Below are 15,215 nucleotides of genomic sequence, written 5' to 3'. Positions count from 1 at the left end.
TGTTTACATGCCATCTCAACACCATGATTAGTTTACTGACTTGTGATCTGATCCAGGAGTCTTCTGACGTTCACGCATGAACAACTGCTGGGGGATTAAATACATGCATAAATAAATGATCCTCGCGTTTGATATGCTGGCCTTAACACATTTTGGAAAAAGCTTCACAAGATTTATGGTTAAATGTCGTGACTGTGTATTTATAGGTGAATGCCCAAAATATATACAGTCAATTCACTTTACAGTATATCCTGTGAAGAGCTTTGAGATGTTTCGAAGACATGATAAGGGGCTCTTTCAAATGCAAGTATTATTATTAATGCAGCAGCCAATTTGCACTCAGCATTGCCCAACAAACAGCCAAATGAATGACCAATTTTGACCAGTCTGGGGCAGGTTCCACTGGTTTCCTGAATACCAATGAATGGACGTCCAAGGTCTTTACCTTCACCTTCAAATCTTTTCGATGGAGATTTAACTAACTTGCAGGAATGTTTGATCACTGCCCTGCTCGGGTTTATTCAGATTGCCTGGAGCTCAGTAATTGCAGATTGAAAGCATTTCAGCTCTTGAGTGCAAGTCCTGTCAGTCTTTTGAACCATGCAGGCTTTTTCAGAGAAGTTTGAGGTCAAGAAATACATCTGTAATTTACTCAAGGGCTCGGAGACACTTGGCTAGAGTGTCTTACTTGTGTCTTGTGAACCATTAAATTAAACCAGTGCTCAAGCTTCAGACCACAGTCCTTTCTCTTATTGGAGCAGAAGCCAAAATAGATTTTGAAAGGGAATTGGACGAATATATGAAAGGAGAAACTATGTATAAAATGATTCTTGGAAAGGGCAGGGGAGTAGAACTACATGGATTGCTTCAGAGAATCTGAAATTCTGATAGAAGTGTATGTTTTTTTTTACGAGCGCTAAAATAATCCTCCAAAGGCTTCATCATTACTCCACACGCCTCTGTTTGCCTAGCAGTAAGTAGGAAGGACCTGGTTGTTAGTCGATTGGTGGATTGCTTCTCCGGGGGTAATAATTTCTTCAAATAAACACACTGTAAATTGTAGTGACTGTTTTGCAGGTGAATATGACAGTCAACTTGCTCATAGCTCACAGATAAGGGGGATAAATTTATGATGAGGCCATTGCAGGATTTACAAAGGAATAAGGCTGCTGAAAATCGAGTTATACCTGGGAGAGGTTTCTGGGTGTAATCTTATCAAGCGATCGGGTCACAGTGAAAAGCACGAGTAACTTTATGAGCTAAATAAACTCCCAAATGCTTGGAAACGCCTTCCATTTTTATATGAAGGTCTTGGAGACGTCTCGAAGACGTTATAAGGCACTATATCAAATGCAAGGCTTATTATTATTATTGTATACATTGGAGGTGTTGGGACCGAGCTGGAAATGGGCCAGGGATGCTGGGGTCACTTGATCCTTCAGCTGATATCCTCATTGAAGGATTGCAGATGCGGTAGAATGAACTGCAAGCCGGCGCACGAGAATTCAATCCGTTGCGAATCATTGAGAAATAACAACCGCGTGCTTCGAGGCGGGGGTGGGGGGGGTGGGGTTGTCTTTCATTTATAGAAGCAGGATTAAGAATGTCAGCTACATTGGCCCCTAACGGTGCGGCCAAAAAAAATAAGCCTGAACTCTGTTTACCTGTGGTTCACTGTGTGTATTCGCTCACAGACATGATAATCAGAAACCGGCTGCGGAAAGTGATCGGGAACTCAAACGTGGCTTCAAAGGGAGAATGCCTTGGAATTGGTCAAAAAAATGGAACGGCTTTCTTGTCTTAGTTTTGTTGGTAGAATTTTTTTAAAAAAAATCTATAACAACAACAAGATTACATTTGTATAGTACCACCCAAGCTCATACTTCCACAATACAACAACAACAACAACAAATCACATTTACACAGCTCCTTTCACGTCGGGAGGACGTCCCAAGGCCCTAGACATTCAGGGATTTGGACCTGTTTGCTGGGGGGGTGGAATCAGGAGAGGTGAAGGACTGAGAGGGTGGAAAAAGTGGCAGGGTTTCTTTTTTTTTAACCCCCACACCCCCCATCCCAAAATAAATTTAAGCAACGCACCTGCATGTTTATTAGTACGTGGGTAGTTCAGGACATATGTGCATACGACCGCCAGGAAGCTGCAAAGCGAACTAAATGGACCTTGGTCTGTTTTTTTTCCGCCTAGCATTTCTTATGTTCTTATGTCATGTTTGATTTTGGTTTGCTGGGAACTGTGTACCGCATTCTCCCGTAGTGAATCTTCTTTTGTCCCGTCTTTGCTTGCAGTGGGTGCTGGCCTTCGAGATTTTCATACCGCTGGTTCTGTTCTTCATCCTCCTGGGACTCCGTCAGAAGAAGCCAACTATTCCTGTCAAAGAAGGTACAGTGGATAGAACAGCCTGACCGTGCTGAGCCGCACTGCTGCTGTTCTTGGTGGAAGTTAGGTTCTCGTTTGGGTTTGGTGTGCAGCGGCATTTAAGGCCACAAATTGACAATGGCGGAGACGAGGATGAATGTTTAGATAAATGCTCCACCTTGCTCTGTGGTGTGTGTGTCTCTGTGTGTGTGTGTGTGTGAGAGAGAGAGAGACCTTGGTGTGTATGTATGTGATCTCTGTGTGTGAGAAATCTTGCGTTTGCTGTGCGTGTGTGCGTGCGTGCGTGTGTGTGTGTGTGTGTGTGTGTGCCCGCGCCATTTTTTGAGGTGTCATGAATCTGTCTGCCTCACACGGCAGGTTGTGGACTGCTTGTCGACTTTTACGGGTGAACTTTGGCTTCTCGCAACACAGAGAAAATCCCACTGAGACAAATAGTCTCTCTGGTCCTCGAGGGACGTGTTCACAAGTTGATTCTGTGGCGGGGAATCAGATATCAAGAGTGGGCCAGGGCAGGAGAGAGAAAGAAAAAAAATTCCTTGCGCGTAGAATTACATTGCTTCAACCATCACATGAAGCAGTATTAATATTGGAATATGGTGCGGTACAGCTCTGACTCAGTTGTAAGAGAGAGGAGAGAGGGCCCTCCCAAAGTGATATGGATGTGTGATTTTGATCGAGTTAACAAAATCCTTCACTTGAGAGGAGAAGTCGTATTTTGTACACGTCTAAAAAATACCCTTCAGAGAGCATCGCGTTGAAGAAGTCCCCTTTCTCCTCCCACCCCTCCCATCTATTTTCCAGTCAGAATTCTTCACAAGAGTTGGCATAACCTTCTTTCTGCAAGTCTGTCCAAAGAGGTCAAACTCTCATCGTGAGCGTGATATCAGATGGAGTGGAGTGTCCGCACATAACTGTGTGCGGTTGGAAGCAAGAAAGACACGGATGCCTTGAGACTCCGAGAGTCTAGTGCTCCCAAGACTATAACTCCATACACGAGGGAGAAGGGAAAAGGAGAGTAAGGGAGGGAGTAAGGAGTGGGTGGATGTTTCAAGTGGCGTATAAAGACTGGCACGGACTAGTTGGGCCAAATGGCATGAATTCGCGCTGCACAGTTTATGTAAATCTCTGTAAACTGTCGCTGTTACCGGATGTTTATGTCTGTGTCTGGGTGGATTCGAGGGCATTTACAATTCAGGATTGAAACCTGATTCCATGCCCCATCTCCTCCTCCCCGCCCTGCTCCCTGAGCGAGGCAGTGCTGAGAGCTCTTTGCTCAGAAGGCTCCTCTGCCGTTGCCAACCTGAACTTGAATACGGCTTGAGTATTTTTTTAAAAAAAACGCTTTGGAGTGGGGCAGCTCTAATCGGAGGTTATTAATCCGTTCCGTGCTTCAGTCAGTGACTACTCAACCGATTTATACTGCGGGATAAAAAAATCAGGAGCTATTAGGGAATGAATTAAATCCTCAGCGGAAGTATTTTTTATTCATGGGATGAGTCTTTTGGATGGACTGGAACAAATGAAATGACAGATTAAACAAAGAGATGTGCTCCTCCCCCCCCCCCCCAAAAAAAATAGCATGTTACTGACCTTATAGCATCCATTTATCGTGAAGGACCTCATTAACTAAACATATCATCACTTCTGTGCCACTTGTTCCCACACAGTGGAGAATAGGGGATACGTAACCGAGATCACAAAGAGAAATTTGGATTGTTATTAATAATAATAACAATCATCCTTGCATCTGATGCAGTATCTTATCGTGTGGAGATGTCTCTTAAGTGCTTCACAGAATTTTACTGTGAAATGTGTGTGTGTGTGTGTGAGAGAGAGAGAGAGAGAGAGAGAAAGAGCCCTTGCTTGTGGATATGTATCTGCTCGTGTGTGTGGTGTGTGGTCTATATGTGTGTGTGTGGTCTACTGTGTGTGTGGTCTGTGTGTGTGTGTGGTCTGTGTGGGTGTTTGTGTGTGTGGTCTGTGTGGGTGTTTGTGTGTGTGGTCTGTGTGTGTATGTGTGTGGTCTGTGTGGGTGTATGTGAGTGTGGTTTGTGTGTGTATGTGTGTGGTCTGTGTGGGTGTATGTGTGTGTGGTCTGTGTGTGTATGTGTGTGGTCTGTGTGGGTGTATGTGTGTGTGGTCTGTGTGTGTATGTGGTTCTCCGCGTGTGAGAGATCTTACCATGTTGTGGATCAATGGGACACGGTTGCTTTTTTCAGTTTGGGAGCGAGTGCACACCAGAATCACTTGCGACATCATGAACTGCCTTCCTCACTCCCTTCGTCTCGCTCCCTCTCTTCCTATTTCCAGGTCTCTGCTGAAGACCTTTCTTTTCGACCGCGTCTTTGGTCACCTTCCTCCCCCTCCCTCTCCCCCTGGCTCGGCCCCGGGATCCATTACTGTGAAGCGCTCTGAGACGCCGTCCGGCGTGGAGGGCGCTATATAAACCCAAGTTGTTGTTGTTGTTGTTGAACAACAACAAATTGCATTTATATAGTGCCTCTCGTGTCGGAAGGACGTCTCAAGGCCCTGGACAGTAAAGAGTTTGTACTTTTGAGACGTTTCGACCATGTTTTCTTTGAATATGAATTCTGAGTGAGTCAGGAAAACAGGTCAACAATGAAACTGCTCAGTCATTGCCACAATGTGGAGATGGTAAGGTATTCAGATGCATAAAATGTTTTTTTTTTAAAAAATGAGTGTGCGGTTTTCCCTGTTTGTTTTGAAAGGTTTTGATGGATGAAGTTTGATGATTATGTTTTGCATTTTGTTGGCTGTGTTAATGTGATAAATGTTGCAGATTTTTTTTTGTTAAACGTATTCAAATTGTGTTTTTTTTGGTTGTCTCTGTTGCTGAATCCCGAACTTCGGGTAATCCTGAATGCCAGGTTAAGTATGGAAACACAATGATCACGGTGCCACAGGAACAAATTAAGTAGCACTGAATGGGCGATAAGAGGCAAAAATTTAATGCTTTGGGATACATTGAGTTCAATGACACAGAATCCACCACATGGGCCACCCCTCCTATTCCCCTCTCCTATACCCCCGTACTCCCCTCTCCCCTCATGTACCCCTCAAGTTTTCTCAAATCAATTGATGCCTTTTTTTTTGCTCCAGTCACAGTCTCCGACTGTTTTGCTCCCTCGTTTGGGACTTGCATTCAAAAATCACATCCAGTGCAGCATTCTCTTCCAAATCCCAGAATGGATTCAGCCCAGAGACTTGAAACTGGTGTCATTGCTGCTCTGTGATCACCCACTGAATGGGTCAAGTGAGGAGTGTGATTCTCATGTTCTCTTCATCTTCATCCATGTGGATTCCTGTAGTTCAAGTGGTTAGAGCACTCGCCTTGCGAGTGAGGGACCTTGGTTCGATTCCCGGCAGGGCGAAATGTTGGGCTAGTTTCTTTATTCCACACGCCTCTGTTTACCTTGCAGTAAGTAGGAATCCGGTTGTCAGTCAATTGTCGGATAATAATTCCTTCCAAAAAAATAATAATAAATTGGTCACTTCAATCCACAGCTGTTTGTGGGGACGCTGCTGTGCGCAATTGGCTGCTGCGTTTCGCCCACAAAATATACAGCATATTCTGTGAAGCGCTTTGAGATGTCTCGAAGATGTGACAAGGAGTTATATCAAATGCAAGGATATTATTATTATTATTATCTTGCCTGGTGGGGCAATTGGAAATGGTGAATCTGTGTTGCCGTAGATTGAGATATTCGTTCCTTTATGCCGCCAGTTGGCTGGATGGATTCAGGGCGGATGCTGTTGCAATGCCTTATTTAGATAAACCGGTCCCTTTTCAACAAATTCGCAGTAGGAATTTGCAGGAGGCTTGAATGGGGATATCAAGTGGGACAGCAATCTCTCGTTTCATTTACCTTTGTAAGTGTAATATAACTCCATGTTGTCATCAGGCAACTCCCCCTCCGTGGGAAAAGGCAGTTCCCAGATTAGCTCTGCAGTGGGTGGGGTAAGTTACCTGTACTATTTTTGGCCTCAGCTTCGGAGAGGTGGATGGGGTGGAGAAAGATCAACCAAAATGACACTAAATCACACTCTCGCTTGTGCCCAAACTCTATTCTCTGATTCACGAGGACATTTTCGCCTCCAGAAAAGAATGCTGCACTCAAGTAATACTTTTGCTTGCAAAAGAAAACGGCCGTCAGGCCCACCTGATTCCTTGTCCACCCACCTTTTTCTTTTCATTTGCATCTTCACCCCCCCTCCCCCACCTCCCACCCTCCCTTGCGCCCCCAAAGCCCAAACTCAACTCAATAGTGCCCTGCACATCAGTTGAAATAGTGATCCAAGATGGAAGAGCATGCAACTAAGAACAAAAGAAAAGCTGGATGCAAAAAAGACCAAGGTCCTTCTAGTTTGCCTTCCACCTTCCTGGTAGTCGTGTGCACACATGTGCCCAGAACTACCCTTGTACCATATCCCATAATGCTACGTCTTAAAAGAAAACTATCTCATCTGTGTTTGAAGGAGTCAACATTTCCGACTTCTACCGTTCCACTGGGTAGCCTGTTCCACAGGTTTACTGTAAGAACATAAGAAAAGCTACAAGTGCTACTTCATTTGTGCCTGAGTCTGCCGTAGCTCACCGCTGCTTGCCGTGTTCACCATGATTTACGAACCTTTCGTTCTGGTGGAATAAGGACTCGGGACAAGCCATGAGCAGCAATGTGATGCGCTTTGCATCGTAACTGTGAAGTGGACGTCGGAGTTTCTCACTGGCTGATTGAGACGAGTTCGTACCCAAGGGAAGATCTTCATTACCGTACATTGAACGTGTGGTTGATGAACTCTACGTGATGTGAATTCATTTTAATTATATATTTTTTTCTTCCTTTTTTTGTTTTGTTTGTTCGTTGGTTGGTCCGTTTGTTGTCTTCCGTTTGTAACATTCTTTTCTTTTCACCTGTCCACCTGCTTGACTCGCTGCCATGCTGCATGCTGTCCAGTCTGTAAGTTTTTGGTTTGGTTTTTCACAAAGCAATCATGCGTGCGTGCCCCATTGCCCAACTCTCTTCACCGCTTTAAGAGTGTGAACCGATCAATGGTGTCTGTCCTGAATTGTTAACCTGTTTCGATCAGACTTGAGACTGGTGATTGACTGTTGACCTGTACTGCAGCGCTATAACTTGAATTTTAATGGGGAATTGTAACGTGTGCCTTTCTACGTGGGTTCCAAAAAGAAGCGCGCAGTAATTGGCAATGCTCTGATATTATACGGTGACCAAGTTTGATGCCCAAACTCTTTGTAATTAATTGCAAGGCAATATAAAAGCAGTCAAAATGTGCGTTGGATGTTTTAAAGTGCGATAGGTGATACCTCAGCCGAATGTTCACTAGTTTATTGCATTTATTAACCTCTCAATCATTATCTTCTAATACAAATACGTGCTGTACTGGGCATTCCGCATCGTGTGGAGGCAAGTACTAAACCATTCATAGCATTTGCTCTGAATTCCAGCTTCCCATCTTAAATACTATTTGCCAATGATAGGCGGGGTTATTTGTTACAGAAACAGAATGTAAGAGTGAGTGCTCTCTGAAACTCTCTGCCTCCCTCCCTCCCTTCCCTCCCCTTAACAAATTATTTATTTGACTGCGCCTTCAGCCTACCCTCTCCCACCGTCTCCCACTGTATCTCTGCAAAGCTCTTTGAGGCATTCTCCATCGTGAAAGGCAATACGTAAGTGCAAATTGTTTGCTGTTAAATGAGCTCAGTGACTACAGTTGTGGAGCTATTTTCACCAGTCTCAAATCACAAGGAACTTCCTATAGACTAATATGAAGATAACCTTAGTATATTCAGCCATTGAGGAAATACCTTTGACTTTGAGCCTCTCTTGAATGTGGTCTGAACAAAGAACCGGCCACTGGTTACATTTTTGCATTTCAATGATGCAAATGAAAAATTATCCTTGGTTTTAACATTCAAGACGGGTGGAAATATTTCAGGGTGTTAAGGTTTCAAGAGTTGTTCCCCCAAAATAGTGGGACGTTGTGTTTTTTTTGCTTGTGATTCGTCAAATGGTGAGTAGCTGATTTCTTCTGTGCCGTCACATCTGGGGTGGTTGTAGATCAGGGAGATAGTTAAATACCTCAACAATGCATAAGTGCTCCAAGATGCTTTCCCATGTGAAGGGCACTGTATAAACAAGAATAATAATCCTTGCGTCTGAAATAGCGCCTTATCACGTCGGAAGGACACCTCAAAGCGCTTCATGAGAATTACTGTAAAATGAAGTGACTGTGTATTTGTGGGCAAAAACATCAGCACAGTTTGCGCACAGCAATGTCCCACAGACAGCCATGGAGCGAGCGACCAATTTTATTTCAGGGATCTGTTGGCCATGTTACCGGGTGAAACTCCATTCCCTTTCCAAATTGTACCATGGGAATAAACTGACTGGACCTCAGTTTAACATCTCACCTGAAGGACGGCACTTCCAACAATGCAAAACCCCCTCGAGTTCAAGTCCCGACGTGGAAAATGCATGTTGTTGTGGTTGTACAATAAAATCCCAGATGTTCTACATTTCATTTTAAGAGTAGAAGATGCCATTGATCTGGTTCTGAGAGAGGATTATTAGTTGAACGAGCATTTGGCGATTGGTTGGAATTTTAGTGCGAATGTAGTTTAGCGCTCTGAGACCATCTGAAGTGAAGGGCACTATTATAAACACAAGTCGTCGTTGTTTCACCCACCTCAAAACTTTCCTCTTTGACCACGATTTTAGTCGCCTTCCAGTTCCCACCCCCAGTTCTGTCTGACCAGCCAGCAGTGGAAAGCGGCTTTGAGACATCCTTCCGACGTGAAAGGGTGATATAAATGTAAACTTTACTGAAGAGTTCACGAGCCTTCATTTTGAACGTCGAGCTGACCGTGTGCACAATAGTGGGGAGAGTTAGTCAGGCAAATAGCTTCTTCGGAATTATGTGTTTTAAATTGCACAGATGGGAATTGCAGTGTGAGTAAGTTATTAATGAGGCAAGTTCTTCCAGTCTGTAGAGATGTAAACCGTATTGTCCCACAAGTGGTTCATTGCATTTTCTCCATTTATATAAATCATCTGCACTTGGCTGTAAAGGGGCACAATGTCAAAACTTAGTTTCACAACAGATGCAGCTACACTCATGTCTTCAGGCACAAGATCGGCATCAATTTTAAACCGAGCTGCCAAGCGAGTTTATTACATTTTCAAGGGAACGCCTAAATTCATCGGAGAAACCCATTTTGAAAGAATTTGTGGCAGTGGCGGCTAACCAATCCTTCTGCTTCGTCGACTGGAACTCAATATGATTAGCGCAGGAAGTCTTTGGTCGGAGGCGTTTGCTTGTCAAAGCACTAAACAGAAATTGGAAGGAAAACACGGTTTTGAAGTTTGGATTTTTATACATTAATGATGGTCGCTGCCCAATAGGTTGGACTTGCGTGAGGGAATAAATGCATATTAATGGCAACTCCATATTGCTGGACTACAAAATGAGTGTTGGTTTAGATGGACTTCAGTCCTTACTGCCGTCCTCAACTTAAGCAGCTCAAAAGGTGTCTGGCTTTCTTATAATCCTTGAACAATGCTGACAGAATCCACGTACTTAATTTATAGACTTCCCTGGTATTTGATATGCATGTTGTTTATTGAAATGGATTGCATTCTCGAAAGCCTGAACAGCAGCAAACTAACATTCTTTAAGCCCCCAGTGGTACCTTGAGTGACATTGTCAGTGAATTCATGGGCCGTGTGATTAACTCGTATTTTGTCACGGACTGAGGGGGTATCAATACACAATGACAACTTGCATTTATATAGCGTCTCTTGGAGCGCTAACAGTTGCGGAGTCTGATACTGAGTGGGGGAAGGTGGTCAGAGACGCAGTCCAAGAGGGGTGTGTGTGTGTGTCGTGGAAACTCAACCTTCTGTCCATCAGACTGAATGTTACCAACTGAGCCAAGTTGACACACACCATGAAATTCCTTTGCCGTGCCTATTTAGATGAGCACGTCAATACCAATCAGTAGATCTTGCTGTTTGCCTACAAAATACACAGTTCGTTCACTTTACCGTATATTCTGCGAAGCGCTTTGAGATGTCTCAACAATGCGATAAGGCACTATATCAAACACACGGATTATTATTATTATTATTATATCAAGTGCAAGGATTATTATTGTTATTATTGAAATACACACCATTTTGCAGCGTTTCCCGCGAAGCACTTTGAGATGATGTGATGAGGCACTGTAACAGATGATTTTATTGTCTGAAGTAGCTCTAGCTTGAAAATCTAGCCGTTAATCGTGCATACCTCAAGTCCTTGCAGTGATTGAAAGCAGCCAGTGGGTCGGTCTCCCTGCTGCTGCAGCAGGGGGAAGGATGTTACTGGCAATGCTACGGAAGAGAGCTACAGGCATCTGTTGTCGTTGACTTGAAGCAGGCCTCGTGTTGGCCAATGCACAGATTGTATGCCTTTGTTGTTCCTTTGAGTGTTGCCTTTTATTGTGAACACTTAAGGGGTGATTAAAACTCGTCGCATTTAAAAGCGGAGTCGGGCGAGACAGATTGAAGAGCGCAAGTCACCTCCGGGGCATGAGAGAGAGAGAGAGAGAGGGGGGGTGAACAGCAGGGAGAACAGTCTCGCTCGTGGTGCTGGGCGATGATCTGAGAAAATATAGCGGTGAAGTTTGGATAGCTGGGAGTGAGCGGCTACAAGCTGACAATGGAATGAAAGGGTTTGAGATGTTTTCTAAGCAGAATAAGCCAGTCAGTACCTAAGCCGATGGGAGTAAAACCAGCTGGGACCATTGTGTGCGAAGCTGCAGTGAGTTAGGGATGCAGTTCCTGATCGCTATGTATCGCGAGCCTTGTAAGGGGCGTGCGTGTGCGTGTGCGTGCCCCCTTACAGCTGAACCGTGTGGAAAATGTTTTGTCACGTGCGAACAATGGCCTTTTGTGGTCCTGAAAGGCAGTTTGTGGAAATGGATCCCAACTTGAGAGGAGAAGGGAAATGTGCCCAGAGAAAGCTTATTAGCCGTACTGATTTTTGGCTGCGATCCTGCCTGTTAATGGGACAGCTGCTACCCTCAGTTCTTCAAACGTATCGGTGAATACCCCCCTTTTTTGTGCTCTCGTCAGCGGTGGAGATGAAGGCTTGCTGCAACAACAGCAACTTGCGTTTTGTCTGGGCTCTTCACGCAGGGTCACAAAGACGGGGTTGGAAGCAGAACGAGGGAGGGGGAAAGATTTGCACAGTCGTATTTGGTGCTACTCTTTTTTGTTTTGCCGTTTCGGGTCCCTCGAGGGTTCGTGAGGTTGACTGACCGCTGAGAGCAGTGGACGGTGGCTTATTACAAACCGTTTCATACCAGCGGGTTGACCGACGCTGTCGTAATAAACACCAAGAGTTGCTCAGGATAGTCGATAGGCTTATCCCAGCAGGAGGCAAAGCTAAGTGCAAAAACATGACTCTCATTTCGTTATTGTCAGTGGATTATGCGGTTCCTTTAATTATTTGATTACAATATTTAAATAAAACTTTGTATTTCGAAATGAAGAGAAAAAGTCTCACCAATAGAGAAAGAGAGAGAGAGAGAGAGCACGAGCAAACTACGCAGGAAAAAGCCCTGAACTTTAGCGACCTTTCTGAGCAAGCACGTAAGGGATTTACTAACGCCTCGATAGTCCGTTTGACCGATTGCTTGACCGATTGACCAATTCACAAGGGAAAGAGAGAGACGATTTGAACTCGCTCACACTGGAGAGAATCCGAGTCCAGTATACAGTATAATCGCACAATTCATTGTATCGCAACTCATTGTACCGCATTGCTGGTACTGTACAGGCAAAGGAGCTGAGTATATGAATTACGAAGCCTTTCCATGTGTCAGTGACACAAGCTCTTCATTAGTCAAGAATTACAATGGCTGAATATACTACGTATTAGTTCTAGTGTCAGGACAGCGGTTTTGACGTGTAAGTTTTGCTCCTGTCTGTTTTTTTCTGTCGAATTAACGTCCCTTACCTTTGATTCTTTCGATTGATGTTAGCGTGTCTCTGTCTTCGCTTATGTTGCAGAGATAGATTATGTAAGACTGAGCTGATCTGTTGTTTTCCTGAATGCACTAACATTCAGTTTCATCCTCCTTTCACTTACTTAATTCGTATTGCCTAAACAAAAGATCGAGAGGTGTGGAAGATGTACATTTTACTAACGGACTCACGGGAATTTGACAAGAATTGCGCACAACCGAATTATGCCACATTAATGCTTTGAAATCCAAGTGGATCAGGGGTCAAAAGGATCACATGGTTAATGAAAAGGTGCAAAATAAATGCCACAAACCGTATTCACCGTGCTGTTGATTTCTCAGCGCTAAAATCATCCTTTTTGGTTACTCGTGAGCGAATTTAGAAAATATTTTAAACTTAATTTGGCATGTAATGGTTGATGAAACTGTGCATCTGCAAAGACCAGCTGAGTGTTCGATTAATGCCCATCTCCAACCCCCACCACCACCACCACCCCAGCCCCCTGAGAAAAATAACTCGTAAGTTCTGTTCTTTGTGTCCTCAAGTGAGGTGGGCTTGTGACCTATTCCCGTCTCTTAGCTCACGTCATCGACATTGGGAGTCGCACAGTTTTCCTTTGTGAACTCCCTTCACTTGAGCTGAGTCAGGATCAGGAACTCACCCTGTTAGGGATTGCACCTCCTGTCACCCCTATTGCGCGATTCGTAATCGGGCAATATCAACATCCTTTTGGAAAAATATCGGCGGCAGTTGCGAAGGAATAAGCCTTTAACAGCCTGACCTTAATCTGCAACTGCGACTCCCTGAGCACCATTAGCAAAGTGGCTGCCAAAGCTGCCAGAAGTAAATGCTGATTCCGTATTGCGGCCGACAGCAAAATAGTATTTTATGTGCTGGATGCAGTCATGCCAGAGGCTGCCAACGTGATTTAGTAAAGGCACATGATTTACAGCGGAACCGAGTGCACAAGCACTTGCGTCAAGTTTACATTGGTGCGGATTCAGTACTCTGGTCCCCTTGTACCCCGGTCCCCCTGTACCCCGGTCGCCCTGTTCCCCAGTCCCCCTGTAGACAATAATTGGGTGCAAACTGAGTCAGATTGGGAATAATCCTGTGCTATGGCTATAAATGACTCAGTTTGCACCCAATTATTGTCGACAGAACTCGGGTTGCGTGCGACTGACAAGTCTCTAAGTTTCTCATGTGGCCATATTATTTACACTGAAGGTCCAGCCTAATCGAGAGAGAGAGATGTTTCTTGCCGTTACCACGCTTGCATGTGGGTTCCACGCAGTGCGAGACCGCACAACAAGCGAACAGCCCTGCGCTGCACATAGTTTTTTGGTGAGAAATAAATACGAATTCAATCGCGTGAGCTGAAACCACCTCGAAGTTCGAGGATCCACAACCCTCCCAATGAATCAAACAAATCTGTTACAAAGTCCATCAGAGAATGAGAATACCATGAGCTTTTTGACCTCTGATCCACGCTCTTTGACCTGTGATTCCAAAAGGGATTCATCAGTGACGCATGAAGATGATGACCTTACTGACATGTCTCTTTAATTGCTCTTTGAACTGTACCTCTCCCCTCCCCGCCCCCACCTCAACCCAACACCGCCCCCACTCCACCCCCTTTCCCTTGCTCCCGTCTGCCTTGCTGTCTCCTCTTCAGCCTTCTACTCAGCTGCACCGCTGACATCCGCTGGGATTCTCCCTGTGATGCAGTCACTGTGTCCCGATGGTCAGAGGGACGAGTTTGGATTCCTCCAGTATTCGAATTCAACGTAAGTCAAACCAATCATTTCAGGGCACCGCAGTGCGGTAAGATAACGTGTTGCTCCCAAACCCATCGATTGAACAAAATCAATGCTTTTTGATTATTTTTATTAAGAAAAATTAAAAAGCTTTTTTTTTACATAAAAATTTTCTCCCCTGTAAGGATCTTCCTGTGATCACCAATGTCTAAGGTGTTCGAACAATGAAGAGAAAAATGGTCACAAAATGAACACAAACGACCGGAATAAAGATTGTTAAACGAGGCAATGTTTGCATATTTTTGTGGTGTGTGTGAATTTGGGCTAATAATGACTTTTCTTTCTGGAAAAAAAGAGCAATAAAAATTTGCATGCAATAGAGAACGTCACTGCTCCATTCAGCGGGGTTAACCTCTGCTCAAGTTGTTTATTGTTTGCGAAGAATGTTCGTTTTTATTGCCACTGAATTTGAAAGACTTTGCGTTACAAACTCGGGAAATAGACCAGGCGCGATGCAATTTATACATTAAACAATCGCAGAGCTCACAGTAAAATGTGCAGTGTTTATATGTCAAGTTGCACAGCACTCCCATCAACAGTGTGCCATAGAGACTAAAGTCTGGCGATTGACGCTCAGAAATGATTGAGCCATCAGTTGATGAGATTATTGGTCACTACAGTGGATTTGAACACGTCAGCATTTGCAAGTGACGTTCAGATTGTTGGAGGAGGAGAAGATTAGAATTGACTTACAGTCCAGGACTAATTTGATTCTCATTTTGGGACTGATGGCATATGGTGCACCAAGCATGAAACGTATGGCCAATCTGTGAATGTTACAAAGCAGTTAGTCGTTGCATTAATATTCCCTCCCTTGCTGTCCGCTGACAATATTGTCCACCAATCGCCCTGTCACAGAGTGAGAAGCTGTACAAAACACAACTGGTTAATGCACAAAAAGCCTGAACACCTCCGAAGAAAGTAATAGCACACACTGTATGGAATACA

At 44.3% G+C, this 15,215-nt stretch overlaps 1 protein-coding gene across 1 annotated transcript in view; it reads left to right on the top strand.

Moving 5' to 3' along the window:
* abca2 (ATP-binding cassette, sub-family A (ABC1), member 2) overlaps nucleotides 1-15,215 on the top strand; it is a 108,408-nt gene that overhangs the window by 35,695 nt on the left and 57,498 nt on the right. The window contains exons 2-4 of the mRNA XM_042337563.1: nucleotides 2,308-2,401; nucleotides 3,243-3,245; nucleotides 14,126-14,237. Of these exons, the coding sequence (XP_042193497.1) occupies nucleotides 2,308-2,401; nucleotides 3,243-3,245; nucleotides 14,126-14,237 (209 nt within the window). The remainder of the gene's footprint in view (nucleotides 1-2,307; nucleotides 2,402-3,242; nucleotides 3,246-14,125; nucleotides 14,238-15,215) is intronic.

The sequence above is a fragment of the Callorhinchus milii genome, unplaced genomic scaffold, assembly GCF_018977255.1.
Source record: "Callorhinchus milii isolate IMCB2004 unplaced genomic scaffold, IMCB_Cmil_1.0 Scaffold8, whole genome shotgun sequence".
NCBI lineage: Eukaryota > Metazoa > Chordata > Chondrichthyes > Chimaeriformes > Callorhinchidae > Callorhinchus > Callorhinchus milii.
The sequence above is the reverse complement of the archived record's forward strand: the minus strand, read 5'-3'. Positions and strand labels throughout refer to the sequence as shown.